Source organism: Mytilus californianus, unplaced genomic scaffold (genome assembly GCF_021869535.1).
Source record: "Mytilus californianus isolate M0D057914Y unplaced genomic scaffold, xbMytCali1.0.p SCAF_7, whole genome shotgun sequence".
NCBI lineage: Eukaryota > Metazoa > Mollusca > Bivalvia > Mytilida > Mytilidae > Mytilus > Mytilus californianus.
In genome coordinates, this window is record NW_026262723.1 from 10757153 (window position 1) to 10771634 (window position 14482).

Here is a 14482-nt window from a genome sequence, read left to right on the forward strand (position 1 = left end):
CATTAGTTATTAGTTATATCGATGTTAAGTAGCAAAAGTCACAATAGTCAACTTACAATACTAGTTATAGATAATACAATACCGTATCACACGATGTTATTGGTAACTGCTGATATGAAATTTTAACATGCCGTCTTACACACGTAAATTTGATAGAAGATTTCGTACAGCATCCGCAAACCTATGAACAATTTATGATATCTCTACTTCTGCAGACAAGTGATTTAGAAATGAAAAAAAAAAAAAAATAAGTAATAAAAAAGTTGCTAACATTTAGGAAATCAGAATTAAAAGAAGAAAAAATACGCCCCGTTACCCATCTTTTTGTGTTGCAAGCATAAATAGATTAATGTTGATGGAGAACATCTTTCTCATCTCACTTTACTTACTTGAAGGATATATGTGACTTTATTTATTGCGTTCATATTGTCAGTATGTTTGTTAAGTATAAATGGGATACATATTTAATAATTTAAAAAAGTGATATCTTCTATCATGCTAAATTACATAGATTGATATTTGACTACCCTGTAGGTGTCTATTAACTTCAACACAAAACGAGCTAAGCCAGGTGATGAAGTTCAAGTTGAATTGACGGCGGATCCAAACTCATTAGTCAATGTTCTTGCTGTTGATAAGAGTGTCCTATTACTGAAATCAGGAAATGATATAACTACACAAAATGTAAGTTCTCTCTCTCTCTCTCTCTCTCTCTCTCTCTCTCTCTCTCTCTCTCTCTCTTAGGTACAAAAAGGTAGACAACCTTTTATTATAAAGATTTTCAGTCTGACGTTGATAGGCACGTATAAGACCAAATAGAACCAGGTATGCCAACTTGATTTTTTTCTTTCGTTTCAATTTTAATCATGTTTGCATTTGATTTGTGTTTTATCTGTAAATGTTGATCGACTGTAAGAATTCAGGAGCATAAAATATGTGTCTCATTAAAAAAAATCTTTACTCTTTTTATCAATAAAAAAAAGTGCTTCAGTAATTTAGCTACTTAACGATATGATTAAATGTAACGTATAAAATATCAAAACAGAGCAATATTTTAACTCCTTTAATAGATTTGTAATTTGATGCTTCTAATAAAACACGATGCATTAATTAGATTCCTTTACGGCTAATGTTTCTACGAAATAAAATTGAGAATCAAAACAGAAAATGTGTCAAAGAGACAACAACCCGAGGAAAGTGCAAAAACAGTCCAAGGCCAACAATGGGTCATCAACACAGCGAGAAAATCTCGTACCCAGAAGCGGGCTTCAGTTGGCCCCTTAACAATAATATGTACTAGTTCAACGAAAATGGACGCCACATTAAACCACGAAACATATATATGAACAAAAATTAAAGACTTGTTGGGACATTATATTTTTATATAAAAATAAGAAGATGTGGTATGATAGCCAAGAGACAACTCCCCACTAGAGACCAAATGACGTAGAAGCTAGCAACTATAGGTAATCGTACTGAAAGATTTAACGCAAAAATTCAAGTTGACTTTATCAGTTGAAAGTTAGAATTTCTCCGTTTTATTTTGACATTTTTTCCCTCCATCTCAACATTTCACACTCCAATTTTATACTTTCTACTTCCAAGTTGGCACTGAAAAATGTCAACATGGAAGTGAGCAATGCCAAGTTTGAAATGAGGAAAGAACGGTCTTTCGTAGGTTTGCTCTGTTTATATGATCTAAAGCTCTCACCCTTATAACAGTTATACGATTGAAACTATAAATATAACACTATAGAATTGTTTTTATTTAATACTGTGTTGCTTTATATTTTTTATTTTATTGTATTTAAACATTAAACTGTATTACATATTTAAAGGTATTGAATGAACTTCAAAGATATAATAACTCGGGATTCTTTTCAAGAAGTAGTTGGGATTTTTGGTTGCCAAGACCTGTTTACGGCAGGGATGCATTCTCGATTTTCAATGTAAGTACAAGATCACAGATTATTTAAAACTCGGTTTAAGCTATAGTTCTGAACAATTTCCAGTATTTAATATACAAAATAAAAAGCGGGAATATAAAAGAGAGGCGGAAGATACCAAAGGGATATTAAAATATAATTAGTCAATAACAGTGCGACAAGGCCATTGCAAAAAACGAAAAACGACCAAATTTAAATTTACCTATCAGATGTGTTTTAGATAAATAGGATTCATAGAAAGAGTAATAAGGATTGCATAGTAAAAATAAATAAAATCTTTGATATATGTTTAAGTTCTGTTATTTCTGTTATTTTTCCATGTTTATAAATTATTTTTTATAAACAAACCAACATATTACATTTATAATGATTATACACTTAGGAAATATATGAATATATGACTTTGAATGAATTGAATTAATCAAAAGTCGTCCCGTTATCAAGAGGTAATAAAATCTATACATCAAAAATGCTTTATTAAAATTGACAGGTTTTTTTCAGGAATAATTTTGAACTGTCGAATTGTTTTCTGAATTGTTTGTCACTACAAACTGGTATATTTTGTTGACAGGGAGCTGGTGTTTATGTGTTGACAGATGCGCTGCTTTATCAGTACATTCCCCCACCAGGACGTAAGTATTTTATACTTTAAAAGCTAGGGAAACATTTCAATATGACAGCCGAAACAATAAACTGTAGGATGTAATGGTGTTTAATACTCAGAGTTGGTTGCCTAATGCAACTGTAACCTAACAATTGAAGTCATTTAAAAATATCAACAGAGATTAACATAGATGATTTAACTTTTATCTTTCTTTTGATTGTTCTTGTTTTATAAATAGTTGCCAAACAATACAGTACTCGAATGAGGAACCCGAGGCCAACACTGCGCTCAGAGTTATCGGAAAAATTTCGTCCTCCTCTGGTGACATCCGTCGTGGTGCATATTATGTTTCGAATCGGGAAACCATAGGAATCCACTTTAAAGAGTATCATTCTTCAAATAAGTTTTTTATTTTAAGGTTATTTTGTCTTCTTTATCTGCAAAGCGCAGACATATCCCATTTGGCTACAGGAATGAAATGATTAACTAGATGACTAGATGAGATATTTTAACCCGTCCGTCTTTCTTATACGAAGGTGTCTAATCAGGCGGAAATCCAGTGACAAATGGAAGTCTTTATAATAGAATGAACAGATATCAAAATGAAATAGTTCGATTGTTTCTTTGGTCAGGTACAGATTTAATTTAACGAAACTGTTAAACTTAAGAGTGTCAGTCATATTAGGTCACTAATGGGCTTTTTAATATTCAGACGCTATCGATTATCTGATACTTGCAAAGAACAACACGAGTATCTATTTCCAATTTTGAATATTAAACGTATGCTGTCTAATATCGGACAATGTCAAGAACGCTTACTCTTGTAAACGCCGTGTTTTGATTAGATCAGTTTGTCGTTCATAAATAACTTTTAAGCGAGGAACGTATACTGATGCACTATGCAACGATAACAGTTTTCGAGATATGTTAACTACCAAAAAGTAAAATCACAAAAATACTGAACTCCGAGGAAAATTCAAAAAGGAAAGTCCCTAATTAAATGGCAAAATCAAAAGCTCAAACACATCAAACGATTGGATAACAATTGTCCTATTCCTGACTTGGTACAGGCATTTTCTTATGTAGAAAATGTGGGATTGAACCTGGTTTTATAGCTAGCTAAACCTCTCACTTGTATGACAGTCGCATCAAATTCCATTATATTGACAACGATGCGTGAACAAAACGAACAGACACAGTAGGTAAAAATGTCAGTCAACATTGTGTTATAATCTTAATCACTATAAAAACAAACAAATGTAACAAAGAAGCACAAAAAGGCATACATAAAATTTTACAACCTCATTTTGCTTTTTTATTTTACGATTATACGATACCAATGTTCTTGTTTGAAAAAAAGAATATGCATAGTGTTAAAAACATTCTGGGGATATTCTAGTAATCAAATATATGGAGTTTTATTGGATTGTTTGTTTTGCATTACTCAAAATATATTTTCCTGTTTCCTAATATTTGTTTTTTTTTTCTATCCTACTTTGTTGCATTTTCACTGAAAAGTACTATTGAGGTGTATTCTCCGGAATTTGCCGGATGACGTCGAATCGCCATGCGATATATAACGTTACGGAAAGGAATGCGATAATTTTAGATTATAACAGGCCCTTTTCCATATTGGCCCTAGTATCATCCCGAGACTTCCATATCAGCCCGATGTTTTAGCTGAGGGCCGATATGGGTCGAGGTATGATAACAAGGCTATCATGGAAAAGACATGTTATAATCTATTTATCACATATTCAAGTTCTGCATTCAAGTTCTGCAGAAAAGAGAAAAACGTCCAATTACAACTATTTCAAAAACCACCACATGTAAAATCTAAAACGATTTATCACATTTTCCATTCATTTTTATCATTTACTGCATGCAAATTTATTTTAACATTTCCCTTATTTTTAATATCATGGTAATACACAAAAGCGAGAATTTCGTATTACTGGGGCTATATCGATAATAGTAGGTTGGACATTGTTACTAGTGGCCATGATAGCAAAATTCTCATAATTTTCAATACAAACACCGTCATTGTTCGCCATTGTCGGTACGGACGCAATGACGATACGTCATTTGGAATCGGGCCACAATAACCAATAACCACTTTTTTGCCCCGAACAGCAATATGAGACGGACAACTTTGCGGTTATAACAGATGCAAAACCTAATGTTTTCGTAACAAATATGTGATAACGACAGAAAGCAGTTGATAAAGTTTTTATATCAGCCCGATAAGCACCATAACGGAAAATATGGAGTTTACGTAAATTTAATGATATAGTTAGACTGTAAAAATTATAAATTATTTGCTTTAAGTATATGACAATAATCTTTATTCAACGAAGGTAACCCAAATTAGCTTTCACTAATCTTACTTGGGGCCCTCATAAAGTAAGTACAAAATAATATCGTACATACAAATAAACAATACAAAAAACATGCAGTTTATAAACACAAGATTGATAGCATTCATAGTGTTTATGTGAGTTAATAATCTATCATTGTTTGGCTTGATAGGAAAGGGGCATTTGAATTATTCTTGTTGGTCTTTTTTGGAGTTTTATTAATCTCTGGAGGCATTCTTCGTTGCAATTACCCCATACTGTGCAACAGTAGTCAAACATTGGTATAATATTAGAATTATATAATGAAATTTTCCTTTTGTGGTGTAAGTAATTGTTGAAATTTGCGATAATTAACAGCCTTGACCTTTTGAGTTTAGAAATTTAATATTTTGCTCTTTCTAAGTAAGATGATGATCTATTTTAATTCCTCATAACTTTTGTGTATTCACCGTTTGAATAATTTTATCATCTATTCTAACATTTATTTGAATGTCCAATATATATTTTTCCTCTGGGGAGTACCTATTTAGCTATTAGCATACTTTTTTTCTGGGTGTATTAACATGTTGTTCTTATTACACCAAATATTTACTATATAGAGATCATTATTTAAATTATTTTCGATAGAACAAATAGTATTACCAGCACATTGTGATATTGTGTCATCAGCAAACATGTCAATTTGATTTTCAATATTTTCTAATGGTAAATAATTTATAAACAAAATAAACAATAACGAGATGGTGACCGTAAATTTAAACCAGTGTCAGTTTGAGTCATTACAGAGTGTTTAAATTATAAAATAACCAGGTGTTACTATAATTAATATAAGCCTTCTTGATCCTTTTCTTGTAAACTTTTATACTTTCAAATACACCGCGATATTAAAGCTATATCAAGTTAAACATATTTTTTTCAATGTTGGCTTTGGCTATCAGTTTTCATCTTGTAAATATGTTTTGTTTGTTATTTCACAAAATTACACAGCGTTTCTTGTGTTGTCCCACTGACAACCATTAAAACAATAATTGTTAGTAGTATTAACGGAAAATATAATACATGAAGACCACTCGTTAGAAGAAATAATTTTGCCGTTCAGAACACAATTTGCTAGCAAGAAATGTATATTGATGCTATTTAAATAAAATATACAATTTGTGAGCTTTCATAACAGCGTTATCTCTTCAATGGCTTCCCTGTTGGTTGCAAAGAAACCCTAATCCCAACATAAACTTTAAAATGAGGAGGCGAAGAAGCAATCTGGTAAAATTGCAATATATGCAATTAAGTTTTGAAAGAATTAATTTTAATCGTTTAAAAATTATACGATTTTAGCGTATTAACGTTTATTAACATTGTGTTTAATTTATGTACGAAGATTAAAGTCATATGAAACGAGTTTCTTGAAATTTTTATGTAATTGAAATTATTGAACCAATGCATGCATATATACTAAACTATGTCTTGCATGCACGTTTTTTATATTAATTACACATCTATAACGTATTATCCACAAATAATGATATTTCCTTGAGTGGTTGTTAATCACATGCTAATTAACTTTTAAGTGTGTTGCCGAAGTTTACCGGATCGTGACATTGATAAACAATAAGAACAGAGCACACGGAAAGCATGGCAGATAAGTGAATTGAAAGAGCCATGATATTTGTTTTTTTATATTTTCCATGCGTTCCCATTTGTTAATTAAACTATTCATTGAATTGTTAAATGATTTGTTGTATTGAATTTTTCGGTTTTCTCCTCGCACTTGCGCTGTGTGGTGGCCGAGGTTATAACAAGAGGTCACGTAGTTAAGGTCACTGCATACGGGAAAATATCGGCGAATTAGTGTTTGGGAAGTCAAAAATTCAATATCGGTACATTAATGAAGATTTTGATAGTATAAAGGATTTTCTTTGAAAAAAAAGTTCACGTTCACTTCTTTTAGAGTAAAACTTAGCCATCAAAGTATATAAAACATGTTCAACTTTCTGTTTAATTTTGAAGTTTCATATGACTTTAATTACTTGTATTATCGAAATAATGTTTCCTACAATCCATTTGACATTATACAATCTACATTAACATTTGGGGTTATATAGCTTTGTTTTAGTTCTCTCATTAAAAGCTTTGTTGGTGATCTAGTGTAGCATGTCTTTTCATTTCATTTGCCAGCGTGAAGTTGGATATACATGTAGTTTTATAAGTGTATAATTTATACTGGTGATGGTCTTCCTGTTAATTTTTTTATGTTTGGCTGAACTAGGCAATGGAGAAGAAACGTATTTGCAATTATAATTATTGAAACGCAAAATCGTTCAAACCAGGAGAACCTTTTTAAAACAAAACAATGGATAAATACTGATAAAGATGAGAATTGATTTAATTTCAGCCGGTGATTTTTTTTCTAACGGACGTCTAGGACCACCTGGACAAGCAGGACGACTAGGAGCCGCTGGAGGCGGCAGTCTTGCAGTTCCAACACGAACACGGAAGAACTTTCCAGAAACATGGTTATGGGTAAACAGCACTACAGGGTGAGAATTAACCATTAACACTAATTAATTTCTGTAATATTGTCGTGATAATTTAAAAACTTTCAAGGTTTACGTTTGATAATAATCTCGACTTTGAAGCTCAAGCAAGCAGTTCAGGTGGCTTTTCTTCTCCAGTAACAAGAAAAGCATTTCCCGAGACATGGCTATGGGTTAATAGAACAATAAGGTGAAAGTGCTTGACTATATTCTTTACTTAGCAGAGGTTGAATGTTGGAAATGATATTTTGTTATATCTGGATCGGCATTCATAATGTATTAAAAGATCGTTCCTTCCACTTTTCATGTTATTCACCAACTGTTTTTTATCGATTGATATATTTTGGAAATACTGGGGTAACTTGTTTCAACTGAATGGGCACGTTGAACATTATCTGTTCAGAAAGTAGCAGCATCTGCTCAATTGGCATCTGTTGGGAGAACTCAAAAGAAATTTCCGGAAATATGGATATGGGTCAATAAAACAACAAGGTGAGCAACGGAAATATATTATTTAAACCTTCTGATGCCTAACCTCTGATGATTTTGTAAATATGAAAAGTGATAAACCCACGTTTTATGGTGGGCTCGTGTTTTCAGTCATTAGTTTTCGATGTTTAGTTTTGTAAATATTTGTTTGTCTTTTGGTCTTTTTTTTTGCCATGGTGTTGTCAGTTTATTTTAGACTTTTAAGTTTAAAAGTCTCTTTCGTATCTTTCGACTCACTTTTTTATGTATAATAGAACTATTATTAGGATGACCAGATTTCATGTGAGCAGATTATACATTTTGAGTTAATTCAAGAGATTCTGAGCATTCTTTGAGATGGTAAACTAATTTGTACTTGCACTAATTTGAGTATTTCTTGAACATCAACATGTGTGCTTCTTCACTGTTTGATATGAACAATATGGAGTGATGAGATATATAAAGCAAGGTTTTACCTTGCCACATAATCGCATACCTTTCTCAAGTTAGAAAGATCGTCAGTGGTGGTTGTTTTTATTTCTCCCAAGGGGTTATGTCATTCAGGGAAAACTTATTTATGAAACAGTCTCTGTTAAATAGGTAGGACCTATTTGTCCTTTATTTCACTCAAAGAGTCAAAACCGGTTGTACAAACCTACTAGAATTTGAATATTAAAGAGTCTATATAATATACTTAATTGCCTTATTATGACTTGTATTTGTGAACATCCTATTCGTTTGGTGGATGCTTGTATCATTGCCAAATATATCATAACTCCTTATTTTTATATTTAAATATATATTCAATAATTTCTTTATTAGCAAAACTGTGGATTCATTTATTTTTCGTGGGTACCAATTTTCGTGAATTGATGGAATATTGCATTTTCGTGGATATTTGATCTCGTGGTTTTCCCAAAATCTGCATACAAGCGTATGGAAAATGTGCACTTCGTTGAACATTTAAATTCGGCGTTCATATATATCTACCTCTTCTGTATTTTGTATTTTATGATCATATTTAAATTTCAAAAGCCTTAGCTTCTTAATCCAGAGACATTTCAAAACCAAGTACATGCGTTTGCAACCCCTGAATCATCCATTGAAGTTATCAACCATTTCATGTTTGTCAATCACACAAAAGGTATGCGAGCTCCTTTTTTGGTCTATTGGTAATTAAATGTTCTTGTTCTTATATATTCTTCATTTTTAATTCTAGATTTTGAGCTTTCCTAATTAAGGTAAATCTTAGAGGAAAGCGAGTCGACGGACGCATGATTTTTTTTTTAAAATAGACAATTGTTTGTTCCAAAAATTTCCTGTTTACAATTTCCTCAGTTGCCCAGGATGCAGACTAAGGATCCCCGTTTACAATTAAACCAACTGCCCAGGAAGCAGGAGCCTAAAAAGAGAGCACTTTATTACCAGAAAAAATAGTATATAATAATAAATATTCTTTTATATGACAATAAATGAAAAAGAACATCTTTATAGAATGTAATAATTAATAATACAACATTATATGACATTTTCCGTTTGACAATCTCATTTGTTTAAGCCTACTTTCGTATATATAATATTGTGAATGCATTTCCATTGGAATTCTTTTATTTTATTGCCGATATTAGTTTTTTTTTCAGATTGTCCCATACTATTTTCCAATTAAATTCGTGCCCAAAAATTTCTTGCCATTTGTTTTGACATTTTGGAAAATATCTTTATTAATCATGTCTCGAATATATTGAGTTTCAATTCTTTAGGTTTGATTTTTTTGTCATTTCTATCTAATATGAACATTTCATCAGAAAGTTTCAATTCTGTATTTGTTTTTTCATTAATATTACTTCCAGTTTCTAAAATTTGTATGAAATCGATAGGTATCGAACTTTTAACTCGTGAAAATTCGGATACACAGTTTCTTTTATCCACAAGTTTTTCAAATATAAAACTACAACTGTAAAATTCGTTGGGTTCTTCATTCCATATATCTTTGATATATTTCATGTAACCTTTAAGAAAGGAAGAAAAATACAATGGCTAATTGTGGAATGAAAGTTTTGAATTACCAAATAGCCTCGTATTAAGTACCTCGGTCTTTGTTTTTTGGATTATCTCCAGTCTTTAGAAAATAAGACCATGTATAGATAATTTTCTGATAAAATAAAGGAATATTTTTAAGATTTAGTTCCTTTAACGTTTAAGCACTAACATAAAAAATATTAATCATTATACTTGCTATTAAATTGTCGAAGCCAATACTTGCCAATAGCATTCCAGTTTTCTAACGGTTCATGGAGAATGCGATAAAGAGACTTTATTTGTTTACTTCTAATGAAAAGATCGATACTTATCATTCCCATTCCATCCTTTGTTATATCAAGACAACAAACCTGTCTTTCTATTTGGTAAAATTTCCCATCCCATGTAAAATTCCAAATAATATTTTTTATTTCTTTTGAAGAATTCCCCGTATTTCAATTTCATAAAAGTTTTACAACTTAACGAAAGTTTCATGCTTCTCCACACGTGGACACAGTTGTAAATCTTATCTATAATGCTTTGCCATATAGCATCATTATCAATTTCATATCTATATATATTACTCCCAGGGTTTTTACATTACCTGTAATCCATTTAATCTTATTAAATTATAGTTTTTTCCTTTTAAGAGATCTTATAAGTAAACCTTTTGTTTAATCGAAATTAATTTTAGATCCCGAAGCTTTTTCATATAGTGTTAGGACATCAAAGGAATTTTCTACTGATTTCTCATTCGTATACAAAAGTTGAGTGTCATCAGCAAACATGCATAATTTAGTTTCTATACTATACGCATGAAATTTAAAAAAAGTGTTGTTTTCTTCTTTTTGATTTTGTAGTTCAACTTTTTTACAACAAAAAATCTTATATACAGTTTTTCACAACAAAAATCGTATTACAGGGAATAGCGCATTTATAACAAATTGGAGAAACTTTACAGATCAAGCGCTTTCAACCTTTTAATATATTTTTTATTTTGAAGAGAAGCAAATATTACCTTATCTGAAGTTTACAAAACTTAATGGAATCTTTGGTCCTCAATGCTCCCTCAACTTCCAACTTTTTTACCCATGAAACTTTGTTTGATTCTAGTGTCACTGATTAGTCTTTTGTAGACGAAACGCGTGCCTGGCGAGTAGCCTACAAAATATAAACCTGGTATATTTGATGAGTTATGTCTTGAACTATATTTTACATATGGGTTTGCTCATCGTTGAAGGCCGTATGGCGACCTAAATTTGCTTTCATCTACGTCATTTGGTTTCTGTTGGATAGTCTTCCAAGTGGCAATTGTACCACATATTCTTGTTTTCTCATCTATGAATCAGCGGCTCTTTTCACAAAAAAATCTTAAGAGTAAAACTACTCGTAAGTCATACACATTTCAGTATAACTTACGATCAATTTTAATCGTAAGATTTTTTGTGAAAAGACTCGCAGGCTGTTACATCTAAATTAACAATATAAAACGTAAGGTTTGAATATTAGAATCAACTTACAATAAATGATGATGAAATTGAAATAAAAATATCCTATTCATAAATCACTTTCTATTATGAAACGTCTCGAATTTTAATTTTCAGAATCTTTTTTGTTAACCCGATTTTATATTTACTTAGATCTTTTGTATTGTAATTTTTATAATAGTGATGTTTTACATCGAGGTATTTTTGTGATTACTTTGAATTTGCATGACTATTTATAATTTAAAATATATTTTCATTTCGTTGTGTACTGTAATTCTGTACAAGTACATTTTAGATTATCAATTAATTTATGGTTTTCTATTGTACCGTTGAATACCTTTTGCCTATATTTTATGTATTATATTATTCGGTATAATAATTGAAACATTATGCATAAAATGTGTATATCTATTATATTCATGCGCAAATAAAGAATTCATTTTACTAAAAAATATTTTGGCAATGCATACAATCGTAACCTTCTGCAATGTACACCCTGAAGTTGCTGTGTGAAACCTTATCGCATCTCAGTTGGCGATATGATGGAGTACGATGGCTTTGTTTCTATATAACTGTGCAATGTTCTTTCAGCTTGGTTTAAGCAACTGCGTTTATCATTTGGTGTTTTTATTGTAAATGATATTGTTGTATCCTTAGCTGTTGTTTAATGTCAACCATTTCAGTATCAAACATGCAAGTTCATTTCTGATTTGCATTGAATGTTTTTGATATTCTAATGATCGAGTTAACAACAAGGGGGATATGTTTGAGTACTTAAAATTTGAATCTGTTTAGTATTCATAGGAATATATAGCTATGAATACTAAACAGATTCAAGTTTTAAGTACTATGAATAACGTATTGTAGAGTGCAAGAGCTACAATGTAAATATTGTGGTGATCAGCTACCTTCTAAACCAATACGTTTAATACAGATAAAATACTATAAACAAGCCATTACCTATATGTGATTTAGACATGGTATGATCGAGGTATTAAAGTATATGTTTACATCCAGCAAATCAACTGGAAGAAGAACTTCATGTGAGTTGTGGATGCAGTTTAGGACAATTACAGAAAATTGATAAATCGAATGCCAGATGAACAAAGCCCCGTGCATTTTAATTTATATGATGGGTAAAACCTATACCACATATCAAACTACATCAGGCTCCGAATTGACGAATGTAAATCAATTGAAACGAGAAAACTAACGGCCTGATTTATGTACAAAACAATAAACGAAAAACAAATTTGACACACAGCAAAGCACGACAAACGATGAACTACAGGTTGCTGACTTGGTACAGGCACACACAAAAAGTGGTGGGATTCTACATATTTACAGGCCCTTACTCTTACTTGGAAAGTTATGTTATAGTGCAACAAAGTAATTAACTATAAAAAAAAAATCAGTTGAAAAAGGTCGTAACTCGTCAGATCAATACAAGCACAAAACAATTAACACTGCGAAAAGTGCAGATCTGATCCTACTCATAGTTACTGAAAGCTAGTTGAAAGCCAATAAAAACTGATAATGCATCTAAGACTAAAATATCAATCAGTATATCATTTTTTGGCGGTCGCTATTTAATTTTGCCTCAAATTTTAGTAACAGTTATAGTTTCCTTATTTAGTTTATAAGACTACTAGAGAATCATTTAAAAGAATACTTAGAACCTAGTCTTCCCATTTATTTCAAACAAAATAACTAGAGTTTTTCTGTATATTAGATTAAAATATTATGTACATCTAATGACCTGACCGACTTCTACCCTTAAGTTGAGGAATTTTAATTCTTGTATTAAAAATTAAGGTAACAAAAATACCGAACTCCAAGGAAAATTCAAAACGGAAAGTCATCATTGACTGGTAATTTCTTAATTATATTTATATTTCAGAGCGTTAAAATATATTCATGCATAGGTCTGTCTACACTACCGACCTAAACGCTATTCCTTCATGTGTTGCTTTTGGTCTGTATATCATAATTTATTTACTCGAAAACTAATAGGCAGATTGAAACATTCAAAATGTATCAAGAATAAGATATGCACAGAAATTATATACTGCAGTGTTTAAAGCCTCAAAATTGAAAACTTTAGGAAGAGTTAATTGCACAAAAAAAAAACCCACACAAGGAAGTGTTACTGAAAATTATCTTAGGAATGAGTCGAAAAAAACCAAAGAGTTATTCATACTCATAATAAAATAAACGGTACCAATGTTACTGCACCAGATACACATTTCTTCAAAAGATGTCTCTTCATTGATGCTCGAGACCAAAATATGTTAAAATTCAAATTTTATTTAAAAAATGAAAAGCTCATGGAAACATAATGGACAAAACGTATAGCCAAAGCCGGACAAGGAATCAAGAGCTTTGCATGAAGGAGATTTATACTTAATTTAATTTAATTTGAAAAGTATTATAACAGCAATTTTTAATAACATAATATTCGTACAGAAAAACGAAAAACGAAAAACGATCATAAGACAATAATAGCAAACACAAAATCTAAAGACTGTCAGTTTTGCACTCGTGATCAATAACTAATTCAGAATACATGTACTAAAGACCTTATGAATGCAAGGAATAAAATAGAATTGTAAAAATGAAAATAAAACAATTCTGTAACATTTTTGACAAAACGTATTAGATTACCTTTATATTTTCTTCAATCAACCATTTGAACCGCAGGCCACAAATCAGAAACAAAGATGGGTAGTAGTATATACAAATAACAGCTGTTTTACTAATAATCTTTTTGAGAGGAACGATTAACTCGATTACCATATTCGATCATGTCTAAGTTATGAAGGTGACTTGATTTGATAATAATTACTCGTACAGTCTAGTACAATGTATATATTTACAAAAAATCAAGTTTTGACTTAAGTTTTGACTTAACCTCACAAGCAAAAAGTATTGACTAGCAAATGAGGAAAAGCGCAAATTTCTTAAAAGCCGTGTGTTTAGGAATTGAACAAGAATTTTATAAAATCTGACTTGGAATTATTCGACATAACACACACTTCATTGACGGATTTTAAAAAAAAATGGATTT

The 14482-nt window shown here is 31.0% G+C and overlaps 2 protein-coding genes across 2 annotated transcripts in view; one reads left to right on the forward strand and one right to left on the reverse strand.

The window, feature by feature from the left end:
- The window catches only part of LOC127709690 (uncharacterized), a 251157-nt gene that overhangs the window by 175005 nt on the left and 61670 nt on the right, over nucleotides 1–14482 (reverse strand). The window lies entirely within an intron of this gene.
- The window catches only part of LOC127709689 (CD109 antigen-like), a 71182-nt gene that overhangs the window by 28719 nt on the left and 27981 nt on the right, over nucleotides 1–14482 (forward strand). The window contains exons 15-18 of the mRNA XM_052215316.1: nucleotides 535–684; nucleotides 1839–1949; nucleotides 2518–2578; nucleotides 7300–7444. Coding sequence (XP_052071276.1) covers nucleotides 535–684; nucleotides 1839–1949; nucleotides 2518–2578; nucleotides 7300–7444 — 467 coding nt within the window. The remainder of the gene's footprint in view (nucleotides 1–534; nucleotides 685–1838; nucleotides 1950–2517; nucleotides 2579–7299; nucleotides 7445–14482) is intronic.